This window comes from Cyprinodon variegatus, unplaced genomic scaffold (genome assembly GCF_000732505.1).
Source record: "Cyprinodon variegatus isolate N-32 unplaced genomic scaffold, C_variegatus-1.0 Scaffold72, whole genome shotgun sequence".
Lineage (NCBI taxonomy): Eukaryota > Metazoa > Chordata > Actinopteri > Cyprinodontiformes > Cyprinodontidae > Cyprinodon > Cyprinodon variegatus.
Window position 1 is genome coordinate 714,790 of NW_015150525.1, and position 17,471 is coordinate 732,260.

At 40.4% G+C, this 17,471-nt stretch overlaps 1 protein-coding gene across 3 annotated transcripts in view; it reads right to left on the bottom strand.

Moving 5' to 3' along the window:
- Positions 1-17,471, bottom strand: part of foxp4 (forkhead box P4) — a 138,062-nt gene that overhangs the window by 41,963 nt on the left and 78,628 nt on the right. For all 3 annotated transcript variants that reach the window (XM_015372452.1, XM_015372451.1, XM_015372450.1), the window contains exon 4: positions 6,501-6,623. In XM_015372452.1, the coding sequence (XP_015227938.1) occupies positions 6,501-6,623 (123 nt within the window). The remainder of the gene's footprint in view (positions 1-6,500; positions 6,624-17,471) is intronic.

The following is a 17,471-nucleotide window of genomic DNA, read 5'->3' on the forward strand; positions in this document are numbered from 1 at the left end:
TCATACAGGGTTATTGCACAGGGTATTTATGTAGATGGGTATTTACCTACTGTATATAACTATTGCACTGGGTATCAAATATAAAGAAACAGGTTATTGCACAAGGTCTTAAATACTAATTGAAAACTGACACAAAGGAGTACACATTCCTACAAAGTAGGAAAAATCCTACTTTTTTTTTTCAGAAAAAGTACAGCTGGAAGTCTCTAGGGCTCTACCAGTTCTGCTAATCTAAAAACTGAAAGGTTTCCCAGTTCTTTATTAAGAGTAAACATGAGTGACCCCATATTTACCCAGGATCGCCCCCCATCTCTCTGCATCCATCTTCCCATTGGCTGGCCAACCGCCCCTGTCCCTGCTGAAGAAAAGCATCCCTGGGAGTGGCAGCCTAGTGGTTAGGGCTTGGAATCATGAGGTTCTGAGTTTGAGCCCCACTCCCACAGACTGCCACTCTGGCTCTCTGAGCAAAAACCCTTAACCCTGCACTGCTCACTGTGCACCCCACTATGGCAGCCCACTGCTCCCAAGAGGAAGGGTTAAATGCAGATATAAATTTCAATAAAGTTCAATTACATCATGATGGTGCCACAGAGGATGCGTTCAGGGATAAACATGAAAGGTTCATGATCTTTTTTTAACCTTTCAAAAATGTTATTTTGTTGTCAAATACTTCATACGAATGCTACTCTTGGTCATTCGGCCCTGTTCCATCATCAACAACAGTTTGCTCTACTTGGCAGCTCCTCCCACATCTCCAAAAGAACCTGTTCTGATTTCTCTCCTCAAAAAGAGTCATTGTAACATCTGTAACCACCTCACCTCCTTGTACTAACACAACTAGGGACCTAGAAAGGTTAGGGAACATGCTGTTGATGTTATAGTCAAAGAACAGCTTTAAACTCCCAAGGCAGGAAAGCATTTAGCAGAAACATTTACAGAAGCTCTGAACCAAGAGGTAAGAAAATGTCTCTTTGCACTTGGTGCAGACAGATTTAAGAACCTCCAGAACCAGTGTGGATTTATTTAGTCTTTAAATACAATGCAATGTTGTCCATGACAGCAGCTGAGGGACAGAGGACACGGGTACGCCGATCCGACTTCATGCTCTTCAGGCTAAAAGCTAATGCAACAATGTGCTAGCTAAAACCTTGTAACATAACACTTTATTACATTGCTTTTTGTCCAGTGATTATGAATCTTAGACTGCTTGTACATACTTTTTGATACTCAAAATGAAATACACAAGCAGCCATTCAAAATGTCCCCACTTTCCTTGATGGTCGTTAGCCAAACCTCTAAAATTCATTTTTAAACATTAATCTTTGCACTAAAATATTCTTTCTGTCATGATTTGTGGACATTCCTCTCACATGGAACCAACTAACAGTTTTATTCGGACACCCTGTCTACTTTTAATACTAGGCTTAAAACTTTCCTTGTTGATGAAGCTTATAGTCAGAGCGGCTCGGGTTATCATGAGCTATATCTACAGCTCTGCTGCTATAGGCTTAGTATGCTGGAGGACATACAGTAGTAGTCATTCAAAATTCCCTGGTCCCCGAAAACTCCTTTTAAAAATCAATCTTTGTACCAAAATATTTTTTTCTGTAATGATTTGTGGACATTAAGATCTGAAGAGAAGCATCACCTCCTAGTCAGACCCTGTAAATCAGTGAAAGGGTGGAGTCAGAGTAAAAAAAATGCACATCCAGCAGAAGGCCTGTGAATGGAAGCTGGAGGGGATTTGGCTGGAAGTGACAGGGGAGTAGGCTGCCACTCAGCTGACATTTGAATGGGAAGGGCGATTTTAAATGGTTGCTAGTGTATCAGTTAGTTGTGAAAGTTATTCAATGAAAGTGCAGCAGCTTATCCTATTGATGTAAATAACTCAGAAGCGGCGTCCCAGTAAAAATAAGCATCTTTCTTCTGGCTTGGGAATAATGACAAAAAACAAGTCCTATTTCATTGTGAATCAATGTTGTATTAAAAGGCTCAAAACATGATGTTAGAGTTAACTTTAGATGGCATAAAACACCTTTTAATCTCATCATTGTTCTTCATGATTCTGTTTGTTCACCAATGTTCTAAAAACCTCTAAAGCCTGGAAAAGCTAGCTTCCTCTTAAAGGTATGCAAAAGCAAGTTTATGAGTCAATATTTTCATTTTACCAAAACTGACACCTTATAGTCTGATAAAATTACGGGAATGAATTACACATGCACACCAGTACACACACTAATCCCTATGAAAACATACACTCACACATGTTCGGCCTCCTCTGACTGGCCACAGCTTGTCTGTTTGTTTGAGTTAGTAATCATTAATTTACCCAGGAAGTTCCATTAAGATTAATATCTTCAGCTGAGGGGAAAGGGGCGAAAAACAAACCCCAGTGACCACAGAGCATCTCGGTCTGTGTGAGCGTGAGTGAGCGCTGAGGAGAGGAGGAAGGGAGGTTATTCTCCCGAGAACAGCTTGTACAAGTGTCCATCTGCAGTTTGTCTTTGTTTCATGGTGCATCAAATGTTCAAAGAGGCTTTTCAGTGAAGGAATGACTTCACAGCGCAGCAGTTGCTTCGGTCTCTCATCCGTCTGACCCTACGGCGAGCAGACTACACACCGCTGCCCATCCTCGCCGCACACATCCCATCCCAAGCTCTCTCTTCTTTTTTCTATTTTTCTTAAAGCAAAGCTGTTTCATATTATCCAGCTTCAGACACAGTTTCTTCTTTTTATAATTTACAGCTTTACCCCTACGACATTCTTTTTTGTGCTTAATTCATTTTAAATGCAGGACTCAGTCCTTTTTTTTTGCTGTTCTTTCTTTTATTCCCCATCTCTCTTTTATCACTCCTTAGGCAGAGTTAATCTCTCTTTTCTGCGTCACTAGCCCTGATCGCCTCCTAATCACACAGACAAATGCATATGCAAGTGCACACATTCACCAGCAGACACACACACACACATATATATACAACCTCGGCTGCAGAGCGGTGAGTTGAAGGAATAATTAAGTGATAATTACAGTCTTTTAATGATTTGATTCAGTGGCTCTGTACATTAAGTGTATGTATAAGTGAGGCACTCACCTCTTCAGCCTATTACCATGACCTTGACTTTAGAGGAAAATGTAGTGAACAAAAAAGGCAAAGCAGCCACAGCAGAAGTAGAGGTTGGAGGAAACTTAAAGGTTGCATCCACAACCTGGAACTCATGCAAACACACATCTGCTTTGCAGCAATGGGCTGTAAAACATGCACACACTTTTACACAGGGCACTATTGCCATGGGGATATGAAATTTAATGCTTCAGTGAGTGATGTGTTGGTTGATTGTCCTATATGTGTGCATGTGTGGGTAAAAGTGGCTGATTTGCAGATATACACTAAGTGCATGGCCCATACTGTGGTTAATTAAGTGGGAGAGCAATGTTAAACTCTGTGGTTTTTTTATTAGCGGTGAAGCCAATGAGAGTGCTTTATCACCCCCCCCCCCTTCTTCATGGTGCGTCTTCTTTTCCCTCGTTACAGAAAATAAAGGACGATAAAAGAGCAGAAAAGGACCAGCAAGGAGGATCTCTGTCATTTTTTTCATGTCTGCTCCCAGAAAGCCGGCACTTTTTCCACTTTCCATTGTGATACATGTTGTCAGATCTTCCCACCGCAATTTACACTTGCCTAAAGCTACCCCTTCCTATTAAAATATACAGTCTGCGCTCCAGTTTTCTACACTATCCACTACTATGCAATTACTCCTGTGTCTCCAAGCTGTTAGGAGGCAAATTCACAGCCTTTATGGTGCCGGCGTGTGTGCTTTGCTCGTGCAGGTAGGCGGGAATGTGTCGGTGTAGCTATGCATTTGACAAATCCACTACAGCTAAAGAGTGTTTATTGAGTAGTGTCGACATGGCAACCCTTACTATCAAGGGGCCAAGCATCAGCATCATACACACTCCTGATTCACTATGACTCATGTTTTGATGCCAAACAGCAAATCTGTCTGTAAAGCTGAGCATAGGGATACTTTCACATTATCCCCCAAAAAATCAGCTGGTCCTTTTACTCATCTGCAAAAATCCCAAAAAGGGGATTTCTACGCACCTCTTATGTAAAACTTTTTCAGAATCAACTGAGAAATCTAAAAAATATTAAAGTTTGATGAGAAGAGAGGATGATAAATGAAGACTGAGCTTTAAGTAAGAAAATACACAAGGAAAGGATAGAGGAAGGGAGCAAGGAAGGATTGAAACAGGTATAGGACAAGGGAAGGAAGCATAAAATGAAAGAAAAAAGTAAAGAAGCACAAAAGTAAAGAGTATGAGAAATGAGGAAGGAAAAATGGATATAAGAAAAAGAAAGGATTAAAGAAAGGAAGATAAAGATAAAGGACAGGAAAATAAAGAAGGATGAAGGAGAGATAAGAAAATAAAACAATAAAAGAGGAAAGGATAAAAGGAAATGTGCAAAATCAGGACAACAGAGATTTCAGGACAATTTTTTCCTCCATATCTTTCTTTTCCATCTTCATCCATCACAACAAAGTTTAAAAGGTAATAGTGAGCTGCTGATAAAAACTAAACAATGTTTTTATTCATGAAAATCTTATTTTGAAAGAAGAAAGTACTGTTAGCTACAGGAAAAGAACGCATTGATTAAAACACCTTGGAGCCTTTAGTGTCGCTGCATTTTGGATTTTATGCTAAAAAAAAAAATTATTTGAATTATAAATTAGAAAATACTAAAATGTATCAAACCTGGCAAGATATTTTTATTCTGATTTCCCAAGTCTTTCATAAAGTTTGTGATTTGTGAAACTTTTACTCTTTTTGGAAATGCAAAGGAAATATAGAATAGTTTAAAAGATGCAGCTTAATATCAGCCGTCTCTTCTTCTAAACTTAAAATCATGCACCAGCTGCTTCTGTGAAAAACAATCAAGCATCTGAGATCCGCTCTAAACTGTTGGATCTACTGAACTTTGGTTGGACACCAACTGTCGGTATTTATTTCAACAAATTGCTCACTTCACTCAAACATAACTCAATAACTTCCCACCGAAATAATATGATCAGTATAAACTCCAGAATGAGGGTTCGATTCCCGCAGCCCGTGGATTACTTTAGATGTCTCCTTGCTTTGAGCTTCTGTAGCTGCATCTGATGTAATGATGTTGGAGCTGGAATCCAGAGCTGTGTTTTTTTCTAAACATTCTGTTCCACAGACATCTTTATGTTTAAATATTGTGATGTCAAGCTGATGGGTGAGGAGAATACGCAAATAACCAGCTTTAACCAGCAGCACATCCTGATCTAATGGGGGAACAATTACATTTCTCTCACAGCGTTTATTTAGGTTAATTCCTGAATATCTTTAGAGCATGAAGTCACTTTATTCTCTCAGCGCAAAAGATAACACAATGATGCCTCAATTTCAGTTTTTCGAAAACCTACTGCCACCAGTAAACAGATTTATTCAAGTCAAATTCGACATGTTAATATGCAAACGTTTCATACTATGTAGTATCTGCACAATAGGTATATAAAACAATAATGTTGAATGACAAGATATTCTTCAATGAATCTAAAATGTTGCTGGTGAAGATTCTCAGTCATCCAGGTCATAGCCATTCCAAAAAAGGTTAAAAAACAAGACTTTGTTTCCAAGTTTGAAGACGTTTTGCTTCCCATCCAGGAAGCTTTTTCAATTAAAATTTTAATTGAAAAAGCTTCCTAGATGGGAAGCAAAACGTCTTTCTAACTTTTTTGGAAAGATGCAAAATGTTGTTTTTGTCTTCAGTCACACAGTATTTTCACGTTCTCTATAAAAAAAGAAGCCATAGTCTTAAAGTAACTAAAGATGCTTGAAAAGATCACATCATTAAGAATCTCCAGCAGTGGATGTGATTCACTCTCAGGTTTGGATCTAACCCCCTAAACAGCCAACCTCAGGCGCTGACGATAAACAGTCAGTCAGGTCCTTCTTTAAGGTGTTACGCACTTTCCAGAGCCAGGAAATTTGCAGGAAAAATCACAGCGGACCAAGTTTACAATGCTCACAACCTTTTCCAACTTCTGGAGTATAGGTAGGAGCAACAGATTCAGGAAAGCTTTCGTCCCATAAGATATCATGCTAATAAAAACCTGACTGACTCAGTGTCAGGAGTTACCCCTGTGCAACAGCCCAGCAACTCTACCACTTATTTATTAAATTTATAATCCTCTATTTGCATAATTTCAGTCAGCTCCATTCTCTATTTTGTTCGTATAATCCATATATGTTGTTTGTATGACTGTATTAATGCGTTATTGCAACAATAACGTCAAATCCAAAATCAAATTCCTTGTATATGCACACATATCTGGTTGATTCTGACATAAATAATGTCTGTATTTAAGAAATGGAATTAAAATGACTGAAATGGTTCTGCTCAAAGCTGTTTTAATAACATGTATGAAAAGAGGGATTATCTGGGCTAAGTGAGCACAAAGCGTGGAGTTTGTACCTGCTGTAGCATAAGAGCCTGCTGCTGCTGCAGCAGGGCCTGGAGCTGAGGAGGGGACAGGATCTGTTGCATTTGCTGAGGAGTGATCATCTGTGGGCTCATCATGGCCATGGAGACGGGAACCTGAAGACGAGACAGAGGGAGAAGTATGGAGTGAACTTTGGTGGGAAAACAAAATGAAATACATAAAGAAAACTTTTAAAAAATCTTTGCAAAAAAAAAAGGTTATGAGAATAACTTTGCCGTTTTCTCAGATTGTTTCAGATCTTATTTTTTCAAATGTATTTTATATTTTTTACAGATGCCACATTTTCACATCTAGCATTTTTACAGCTTTTATATTGTCTTTTTATGTGACATTTTTGTTCTTTACATTGAGTTTAGGAATTGCACTCCTTTCAAATTATATGTCACAGATCAATTTTTTTCACCTCAAGTCCAATACAAGCCCACATATTGACCCATACAATGTTGTTCTTAACGTCCAAGTAGACAAATAGAAATGCCTCATCTGATCTGTAAAACACAATCCATACACCTTAATTTGAAAAAATTCTAAATACAAAATGAAAAAACCAAAACCATATTTTTAAAATATAAAATCTGTGAAAAACAAAATTAATAAAAATTAGGGGAAAAAGCAGATTACTTTATGTTTTGCATCTGTTTCAAAATTCCATTTACAAAACATGTTCTTTGCTGCAACAATAATAGAACCAAAGTCACTCCGTAGAGAATCCCATGTTAAAAGCATCCTAATATTTATATAAACATGCAAAACGAGAGGAAATTAATCCGTATGAGGTGAACTTTTGTGTTAAAAAGACTCTGTTGGTGCAGGAAGCCTTAGACATGACTGTGCCCGCAGACTGAATGCTCAACTTAAAATAAACAGCCTGCAGTACAATCTGGATATACTGTAGGCCGGTATGGGCAGGTAAGCCAGGGAGGTGTGTTCTCTCATGTTCTCTGTTGTCACTCAGGAAGAAAAAAAAAACTGGCAACATCAGATAAAGACAAATAGAGAGACGCAGTAAAACACATTCACGCTGTTGACATTTTCCTGCAACAAGGCTGGCATTGTATAAAAAAAAAAAAAAAAGAAAACTCCAATTTCCATCGCTGCTGCCAGAGAAGAAAGGACAGATATGCAATCTACCAATAAAATATAAAACCTTATCTGCTTTTATAAACACATGATTACGACTGTCGTCGATTCTCTCCCCGACCCAGCTGAGAGAGGAAAAAGGAACAACAAAGTTGCGTATCTGATGAGATGAGTATCTCATCAGATAGAGCTGCAGGCACGTAAAGAGGCAGAGAGATGGGAAGACATTACAGAGTTGGGATTTTTTTTTTTTTTACTGCAGATTGTGTTGTGCAAACCCTCCTTTATGTTCTTGCATTGGACACAGAAACATGCAGAGATGCTAATCTGATTACAAACACAACAACTCTGGGGGAAAGCTTACTGCACAAATCTGAAACTGAGACTGCAATTGGACAAAAAAAAAAGAAAGAAAGAAAAAGGGAAAAAAAGGAGCAGGAATCCTGCTGACTAAGCCCTTTTCTGTTCAATAACTCCCGGAGCAACAAAAGTGAAAGAGTAAAGTTAAAAAACGGAACAAGGATTGAAGTATTTTAGTTAAAGATAAAAAAAAAAGAGATTACTACTTCAAAAGATACAAGTTATCAATCTGTATTATGGTGTTTATAAGTGAATCTATGTGTTTATTTGAGATAAAACAGCAGCTTTACTGAGGAGCTGCTCATTTCCCAAACACCGGAGCGGATGGAAGAAACTAAGAGGGAAACAGAGGTGAACCATTACTGTTAGATTACATCTATAAAGAGTCACATTGACTCTATAAACAAAATGGACTATAAATACCAGCTGCCTCGTTACCAGCTGCCACTCATCCAGCTACATATAGTGAAGCTCATTTGTCAACCAGCAATGACTTCCATTGATTTATGGACATTTCTCACCCTTTCTGTAACCTACAGTATAGGGCTGCAGCTAGAGGTTATTTAGCTAAACGCTTATTTTATTAAGTAATCAATTAATAATCAGATGACAAAAACTGCTTTAAAGAAGATTTTACACAGAAAATCAACAGTCACTTGAGGAGTTTTTTTATGTAAAATATACTTCAATCTGCATACAGCAGTTAAGGATTAATAAATGACTAAATCATTGTTTCATCCCTAAGGCCCTAATCCTGACAATAAGCCAAACCATTACTACTGCATACCTAACCTTAACCTAAACTCCATTCACACCTTGTTCCTAAACCCAATCGCAAAACATGAAATGAGGATAGGAAAACTGTCCTCCTCAGTTTGATGGTGAAAATGGAAAAAAATGGTTCTCACGGATGGACCAGTGATAAGCAGCAGATGTCCTGGACCGTAGTGCACGTATCTAGTGTTATGCAAAAGTATTCACATCCCTTGATAAATGTGTCTAAATGTTGTCCAGGTTTTCGATGCAAAGTTGATAAAATATAAGTTACTGTGTTCTAATCTGTAAGGGAACCTCTTACTGCAGTATCAGTACTTTAAACACCGTTGTTTATAGATGTTGGAGATCTGCCTGTTTTTCAGTGTAGTCCTGTTTCTCTGACTCTGAATGGCTGGATGTGCTCTCTTCATCCTCTGACATGGGAGCTGGCTCAGAGCTCGTCTGCCTGGCTGTGTGTTTCCTGGATGGTGCCGCCTTTTACAGTTGCTTTCTGTATCTCTGCTTCTGTCTCCTTGAACCCAGACCCAGTCGGCCTCACACTGAGCCTGGTTCTGCTGGAGGTTTCCTCCTGTTAAAAAGGGAGTTTTCCTCTCCACTGTTGTTACAAGCATGGCTCTCATGACCACCTCCTGATCAGGAATGGTGAGGTCGGGAGAAAATCGAATGTTTGAAATTCAGTCAGCTGACGTGAGGTGGACGTGGGCAAATCGCTCAGTGGGCAAACAACGATTCTTCTTCTTCTTCCCCTCAGACAAAAACACAGAAGAATGGCAGGGGTGCAAGTGAAATTGAGTTCTTTCTGTAAAATTCTGTAAAAGCCACTTGTTCTCAGCCATGTCTTTGTCCAAATACGGCATCACCTTTTCTTTTTAGGGCTTTCAGGAAACAAAATTGCACAAATTGTCAAGGCAGCATGTTTCACTCTAGTGAGCTTCATGTTCCTCTTCTACTGGTTTGGCTTCCGGATAGACAAGTCCGAGTGGCTCCAAGTCACTGCTGAGCAGAGTCCGACGTGGTTTTTAGACGTACAGGGTGAGCAGGTAGATCGCATCAGAGCATCGGGCCGCACAGTGTGAGAACATACATCGTGAGCTGTGAACTTTTAAACCCTGCGGTTTCGTCGCACAGGGTGAGCTGTAGCTGCGTGCGACGATTAAAGAAATCGCAGTCTATGCCCGGCTTTAATTAAGGCTGAGATGAAATAAAAAATGTTTGAGACTTCATTCACTTGGAAAAAAGGTTTCAACAAGGTTGATTTTGGGGTATCATAATCCAGATAACTAAATTTTCCATTTAAGGACCAAGAGGCGACTGTTTTTGAAAGAAGCTCTGCTGTGTGGCTGCAAGGTGGGAGTCAAAGCGAGGTGAAAGGTGCGACCCTTTGGCGTTGTGGCAGTTGGTAAGGAACAGGCGAGGGAGGTGGAGGGTTGGGGGGTGTCAGCGAGGAAGACGGGGGTGGTGATGGGTGCCGCTTGGCGTCATGCCAGCTTGCCCCCGCCGCCAGGCCTTGTCAGTCTAGGCTGCCAAATGAAAAGCTGTAATTAATTGCTCTTGTGCATCCCATTCTTCCTCGCCGACTACTCATACATCCTATTTTATACACACCACCATTGACATTTTCAAGTCAGAGGCGTAATAATTACTGGAGTTATAGCACCTTTTTTCTGTGTGTTGGATTACCCTGCGACGCCGGAGCCACATGTGCAGGAGCCGTTGGAGTGTGTGCGCGGCGGTGGGCTGAATGTTGAGTCGTTAAGGTTTGACGCCATTAATTGCCCCTATAATCTAATATCACAAAGCGTTGTGATTATGGGGCATGCGTTGCCACCGCCATACGACACCGCCAGCCTCAGAGCCCCGCCGCAAAACAAAAGCCTCACCATTAGCGATTTGACGGGCCAGGACAAAAGCGCCTCACAATGCAGAATTATATTTTCATTCGGCTTTGTCTCTCCTGGTGAATGATTTCTCCCCTTTCATTGGACTGTGAATAGGGAGAGTCTGAAAAGCAGGGTGATTTGAAGTCAGCGATTTATTAAATGCATTTAATTTTTTCTACCCCCCCTCCCGCCGCTGTCGTCCATGTTTTTTCATGTTGCATGTTAATTTAAAAGAGAGAGATGCGTGGTAGATTAGTGGGAAGAGAAGAGAGAGGTAAGGTGGGAGGGGGGAGGTTGTTGTGAGCAGGAAAGAAAAGGATGTGTTGAGAAATTATGGGTGGAAGATAAGAGAAGTGTTTTGAGCTGTCAAGCAGAAATAACCGAGCAGGTTCTCTAGAAGAGCAGAATGCAGACGTCCAGGCATCCCAACGCTGACACACAGGTGAGAAGTCGCAGTCCTGCACCATATTTAGTCAAACCGGAAGATAAAAGAATGAAGAAAAAAAAGCCACTCGCGTCATTAACAATGCAAGAAAAAAAGTCGCAAAGCCTTCTAACGGCGCACGGGCGGACTCACACTTCAGAGGGGTCAGTGGCTGACAGAGGTTAACCCCTGCCATGGATGGAGGGAGCTGAGGGAGGGAGGGAGGAGAAGAGAGAGCGAGGAGACAGCCCTGTCGTTTACAGAGAGCCGAGGAGTAATTAGAGGGGTGTTTGAAGAGGGAGTTTAACTGATTAACAAAGGCAGGGAAGAGGGAGTCAGGGAGAGACCAGAAAGATGGGAAGGAGAAGGAAGAGAAAGGCATGAAGTCCCCGAGGAGAGAGGAGAGAGAAATCGGGGAATGTTACTTGCATTTCAATGAGGTTTCATCTCTTTTCTCCCTTGATGACTTTTCACTCTAACTGGGAGGGAAGCCACTCAGAGAGGGGAAGAGGGATTGCTGCCTGATATCAGTCCAGTCAGCGGACAGGATAAACAGGTCAAAATGTCTGCAGCCGAAAGAAAATCAAGAAAGCTGTTTGCACCTTCCTATAGGGTCTGTCATCCTAATAAAACCCACACCCTTCATTAGATTAGCATTAAACACTGGTACATTTCAACAGGTTATTTGTTCATCCACCAAATTCAATAGATGATCCAAGTCAGAGCGAGGAATCGCACTGAAACTAACTCTAAACATCTCATGTTGATTCATCTCTAATATAAAGCTTAGATACGTCTTCACATGTTGGAGGAAGTCCCGTTTTAAAGTCTTTTCTGTCAGTAAGACAAGTCTGAGCGTAGAGTGTTGACTTAAATCTTATAGAAAACACTTAAAGGGACCTAAAGATTAGGGTGATTGGAAACGGCCTTCCAACCTCAAGGACCTAAAGATAAACCAATGAAACATGAAAACAGCATTCAGAAAGACTGAAAAAGAAGTAGGATCTATTGGTTACTGAGATGAGCATTTTTTAAATAAAATATATTTTAAGGAATGTTTAATGACAGAGGTCTTATCTCTTAAAAAAATCTTTGCTAATGAGATACAATTCTAAATATTACAAGGGTAATAATAATATTTAGCTTATTTTCTTAGGTTCTTGTGCATTTTATAAGCATTAAAGTATTAAATTTAGATTGAAAAACATTATTTTTTAAATGTAGCTAAATTAAAAAATAAGATTTGTACTTTTTTTACTCTATTTCGCCCTTTACAGGAGTCAACCCATGCAGGTTTTTTAAAGCTAATGCCAATACCAACTATGTATACGTCAGTCTAAAGGGCTGGTTATCCTCCTGCAGCCGTGTGTCGCAATGAGCTTGTCGCAGATATTTTTGATTTATGCTAATTATTGAAGTGTGGTCTGCGCTATGTTATTCCACGCCACAATGCAAGAGGGACAATCAGGAACTAGCTGTGGGTCGAGATACGGCCGAGGCGGTGAGGAAGTGGGGGCAAATAGTGCGTCCACAGAGGGACATGAGGGCGAAAAAGAGCGGGGATCCAGGTGGAAAAAGGTTCCCAGCGATCTCGTGCACCTCGCTCTTCTAACTGGTCCATCTTCACGAGTCGTTTTCCACAATGGCGGTCATACAAACACAACAAGCTGGTAAGGTACCAAACAGGAAATACGCATAGTGTAGAGCGGATGTAGATTTCTGCGTTAACTGCGACACGCACACAGACAAGCTGGTTTCTGAGTATAAATCAGCCTAAAAGGTCCTTAACCAATACATTTCTTAAGGCGATATTGTATTTTCTTCCTCCAGTTACATGACAAAATTGAACAGAACCAAAGTTGCAAACGTTTAAATAAAATCCAAACAATGAATAGCAAATGGAAGGAGTTACAATGCATGTGCTTCCTATGATCTAGAGACACTTGTGAACCGACCAACGCATGAATGTATCAGCTGCTGGTAATACTAGAAAAAGGATGACAAAAATAACAATATATTAAACTCTACATTGCTCTATGTCTATTATGGAACCAGTGGACATTTGGTGGTCTACTGCAGTTTTTTGGAACAGTGATGATCGGGTCCTGAGGATTGGACTAGGCCATCAAGTGCTAAGGGGTTTAATAACATATACAAACTCCAGCTTTTTTTAGAAGTATTGGAGATGCATGTATTTATTTTCTCAGGTAACCGCTCTACAGTGATAAGCCGTTGAATTGTGTGGCAGAGAATCAGGGAACGGCGAGAAGAGAGGAAGCTATGAATCTAAACAGACTCTGGGTTTAAATGATGCAGCCTCTGCCTTTGGGGTCTATGGGGACACACAGGAAAGAGGAATAATTGAAAAAATGACAAGGAGAGAGCCAGAGGAGCAGAGAGCCTGACACCATCCTCCTCCTCCTCCTCCTCACCCCCTACCTTGGAAGGAGCAAAGCCCAGCGCTGTTTATCCTTGTCACTGAGCATTAGCACCTCACAGGAACCCACTGACTCTCCAAACAACCTGACTGTCATAGATACACTAAAACACACACCTACATCTGGATGTGATTCTTTAGAGGCACCTTCCCTTAAAGCTACCAAGAATATAAAACCATTGCTCTGTTTTGGTCGAATCTGACAGCTTATGAGGAGAAAGGCTGTCCTGATGCACCATCTGTTTGGCATCTTTCATACCGCCTGTATCGGTTTGTACTCTCGGTGTGTGGCTCCTTGACTTGTAAATGATTCTTGTTGGTTGAGGATTTGTTTGTTCAGCAGCTATCATCAGTATCACAGCCTCCATCTGTGTGCCCCTGCAGGTAAACAGCAAGTCTGTGCTCATTTATGCAGAGAAATGAAAGGAGAGAAAACGGGTCGGGAGCAAGAGGGGGGACCAGAGAAGCAGATGAGACAAATATTTAAGTGGAAACTAGACAGCGGAGGAGTTTCCCACTGAGCTAAGAGTGGTGTTTGGAGCTCAGGGCCACCGCCACTGCGGAAAGTGAAGAAGGGGCCCCATTGTGTGCAGTAAGCAGCCTCCTCTTGATAATGTGAAGCAGGGCAGGGGCCACATTACTCCTGGGGACACTGAGGCGAGAGCACAGGTGAGGCTCCCTATGAAACAAGCCTTCTACAGCTTCAGTCTTCAAACATTTTAGGTTTGTCTTTTTGCTGACTGATGTTTCTTTATCTGAGCCAACATAAATGTGAGATTAAAAAATGCTTTGTTTGTTATTTGGGATAATTGGAAAATGTAAGAATTATCCAATAATAGTATTAATAAATGGAATTAGGAAAAAAGGTTATGCAATAGACAATAAAGTCTAAATATGACTGAAAAATTTAGCATTTTGAAGTAGAAGAGTCATAAACTAGACGGATTAAATGAAAATGGGTAAAAAATCTGGAAAGGAGTCGATCCAGACCTGGTAATAGGGTTAAACTTCTATAAAATTCTCTTATATTTATCAATCATTAAGGATGTGAGGCGGACAAACAGTAAAACATGCGTGGATTCCTCCCATGATGACCTCCTAATGTAAAACTAAAATCAAGGCACCAATCCCAGCTCTGTTTGACAGGGGACAGATGAAAGAAGAGAAAAGGACAAAAAAAAACAGGGTGAAGACAGTGAAAGGCCAGAAAGTTCAAGTGGATAATCCCTCCCCCTTCCTCCCCTACTCACCCCCCATCCTCTGCTGCTGCCTCCCTCCATCTAACGCCCCAGTGCCTCAGAATAAAAATGACAACACGCTTTCAGACCCACACACAGCCAGGGCGCTTCATTGGGAAGTGTGAGGCCGTTATTGACCATATTTCATTACTGATTTCACTCATGTTTCAAATCTCAAAATAAGACTTTCACACTTGAGTGGCCAGACCCAAACCTTTCCTCTCCAGCCTGTCTGCCCAAGGCCTCAGTCCAGAGTCGAACCCAATTCAGCGAGGGCTCATGCACCCTTCACAAACTGTCAGGATACCATAACTGCACGCCCAACACAGCCAGCAGTAGATGCAGCTCCCTCCACATCAAATCAGAGAAACTGCCAGCTCAGCACTTTCATTAAGTGGACAAAAGGAATGGTTTTGGGAAAAAAAACACTTTGAAAGAAAATAAAAAATGGGACAAGAGAAGGAAGTTTTTTAGTTCCATAGACTCTGGAGAACTGCAAACTCTTTCTTCCGCATCATTTTATTGATTTCTCAGAAAGCTTTGAACTTTGCCTAAACTTGTTTTGTTTTTTCTTGCAATAGCTTTGAGCAAAAAAAAAAAAAAAAATCCAATGCAGAAAGATTAATAAAAGCAACTGTGAGAAAAGAATCACATAAAATTAAATATATAAAAAAACAAAAACAAAAAAAAAACTGGGATTTAAGAAAGGCATGACTTTGTTTTCTCCCCCTTGCCTCCTCCTGTGCCCCTCCTCTCCCTCCATCCCATTGGGCCGGTGTAAGCCCTCTCCAGAGAGCAGGGAGCCAAGCTAATTAACATAAGCCTAATGAGCCTTTTAATTTTTTTTCCTAATTAAACGAGCTCCTCAATAATACATGAAAACAGGACACCACGCTATTCAATTACTTACGTATGGGCCATGGCCAAGCACGTGCCTTAATCTCTATGTGTGCAAAGTGCCAGCTTGTTAAGTGTGCCAACCATGTGCCTGCCAAGTGCTGCATATGTGTCGGCTTGTGTGAGGGTGTCCATTGTGGGGAATGCGAGGCAGGTTGTACATATCATGCAGGATAATCCACAAAATGCTCCCTCTGCCAGCCGGCTACTACCCACACATTCTCTAAGTGGCAATCATGCCACTTGCAATTAGGGTGATAGTGGCCAATAATAACAAATCTAAGACAAAATAAATCTAAAGCCTGAAATGGTGTCAATTCTGCTGAGGGATATATCTATACACAAGATGGGAAAAGCTTTTTCAATTTCAAAAACACANTATATATATATATATATATATATATATATGAAGAACTGCATAATACTTGGATGTAAAATAATTGCCATCATGGCTTTGTCACGCTGCTACCTACCTTTGTGAAGCAGGAAAAAGACTAATACAAAGTGAATCCAGTAGAACTTTTTATTGCCTACCTGGAATGGGTGACAATAGTTGAAAATAATTTTGGCTCTCATAATGGTATCGGTGCCCTATTTGTTGGTACTCTTCGATATCAATACCACCGTTTTAATGCTGGATCGGGGACTCATCCAATACTGGTATCGGTGCAACACTAATCTTAAGTATAGAAACATACCTTTACCCAAACAGTTATTTTATTTTTTTTACTTTTACACGACTCCTAAACCTTCAGCTGCTAGGTGGCAGCACAGTGCATATTATTTAGTGGCTCAGCACCAGCCGCAGCAAAGTAACAACAAGATCTGGTGAGGTTTCCCGCCGAGTAACGATAACATAAAAACATATCGTCTTTATTAATGTATCAGGATACATTGGGATAAATGTTATCATGACGCAGATATTGTAAAAAAAATTAAATCGCCAATATTTATCTTAATAATTTAAACACCTAACATCCATCCATCCATCCATCCATGTGATTGGTGCTTCTCCATTGCATCAAAACCAGAGCACACCCCAGACAGGTACAGTAGTATTGAAAAAAAAATAGAACCCATATCTTTTTCCTGTAAATAATCATGTTCAGGTCTATCTCTGAAATAAAGGAGTGGCATTTGGATTTTTATACTTAGATACTGTTCAGGAGTAATCATATAATCCATAAAAAGTCTTGATAAACCCTAAAATACCTAGGTAAAAAAAAGAGATGCATATACCTATCCATTACTTTAATAACTACCATACTTTATTGATATAAGGTATTTAATTCAATTAAATTCAGTTTATTTCTATAGCGCCAATATACCACACATGTCATCTCAAGGCACTTTACAATTCAACCACATCATACAGTCAAATTGATTTAAAGTTTTCTATCCAAGGAAAACCAGTTGATTGCATCGACTCATTGACTCTTCAGCAATCCCTCACACTAAGCATGCTTGTAGCGACAGTGGAGAGGAAAAACTCCCTTTGAACAGGAAGATACCTCTGGCAGAACCAGGCCCAGTGTGAGTGGCCATGTGCTGAGGCCGACTGGGGTTCAAGGAGAGAAGCAGAGATACAATGGCAACTGTATATGCGGCCCCATCCAGGCAGACAGACGAGCTCTTAACCAACCCCCATGTATCAGGATGAAGAGAGCACATCCAGCCAGTCACAGTCAGAGAAACAGGACTACACTGAAAAACAGGCAGATCTCGATCATCAGCTAAGATGGCTCGGTCATCTGTATCAAAAGCTTTGGTGTCCTGCCTTAAAGATGTGAACTGATAAAAAATTTGGCGATAAAATATATGACATTAAATAGTGAGCAGACGCACTTACA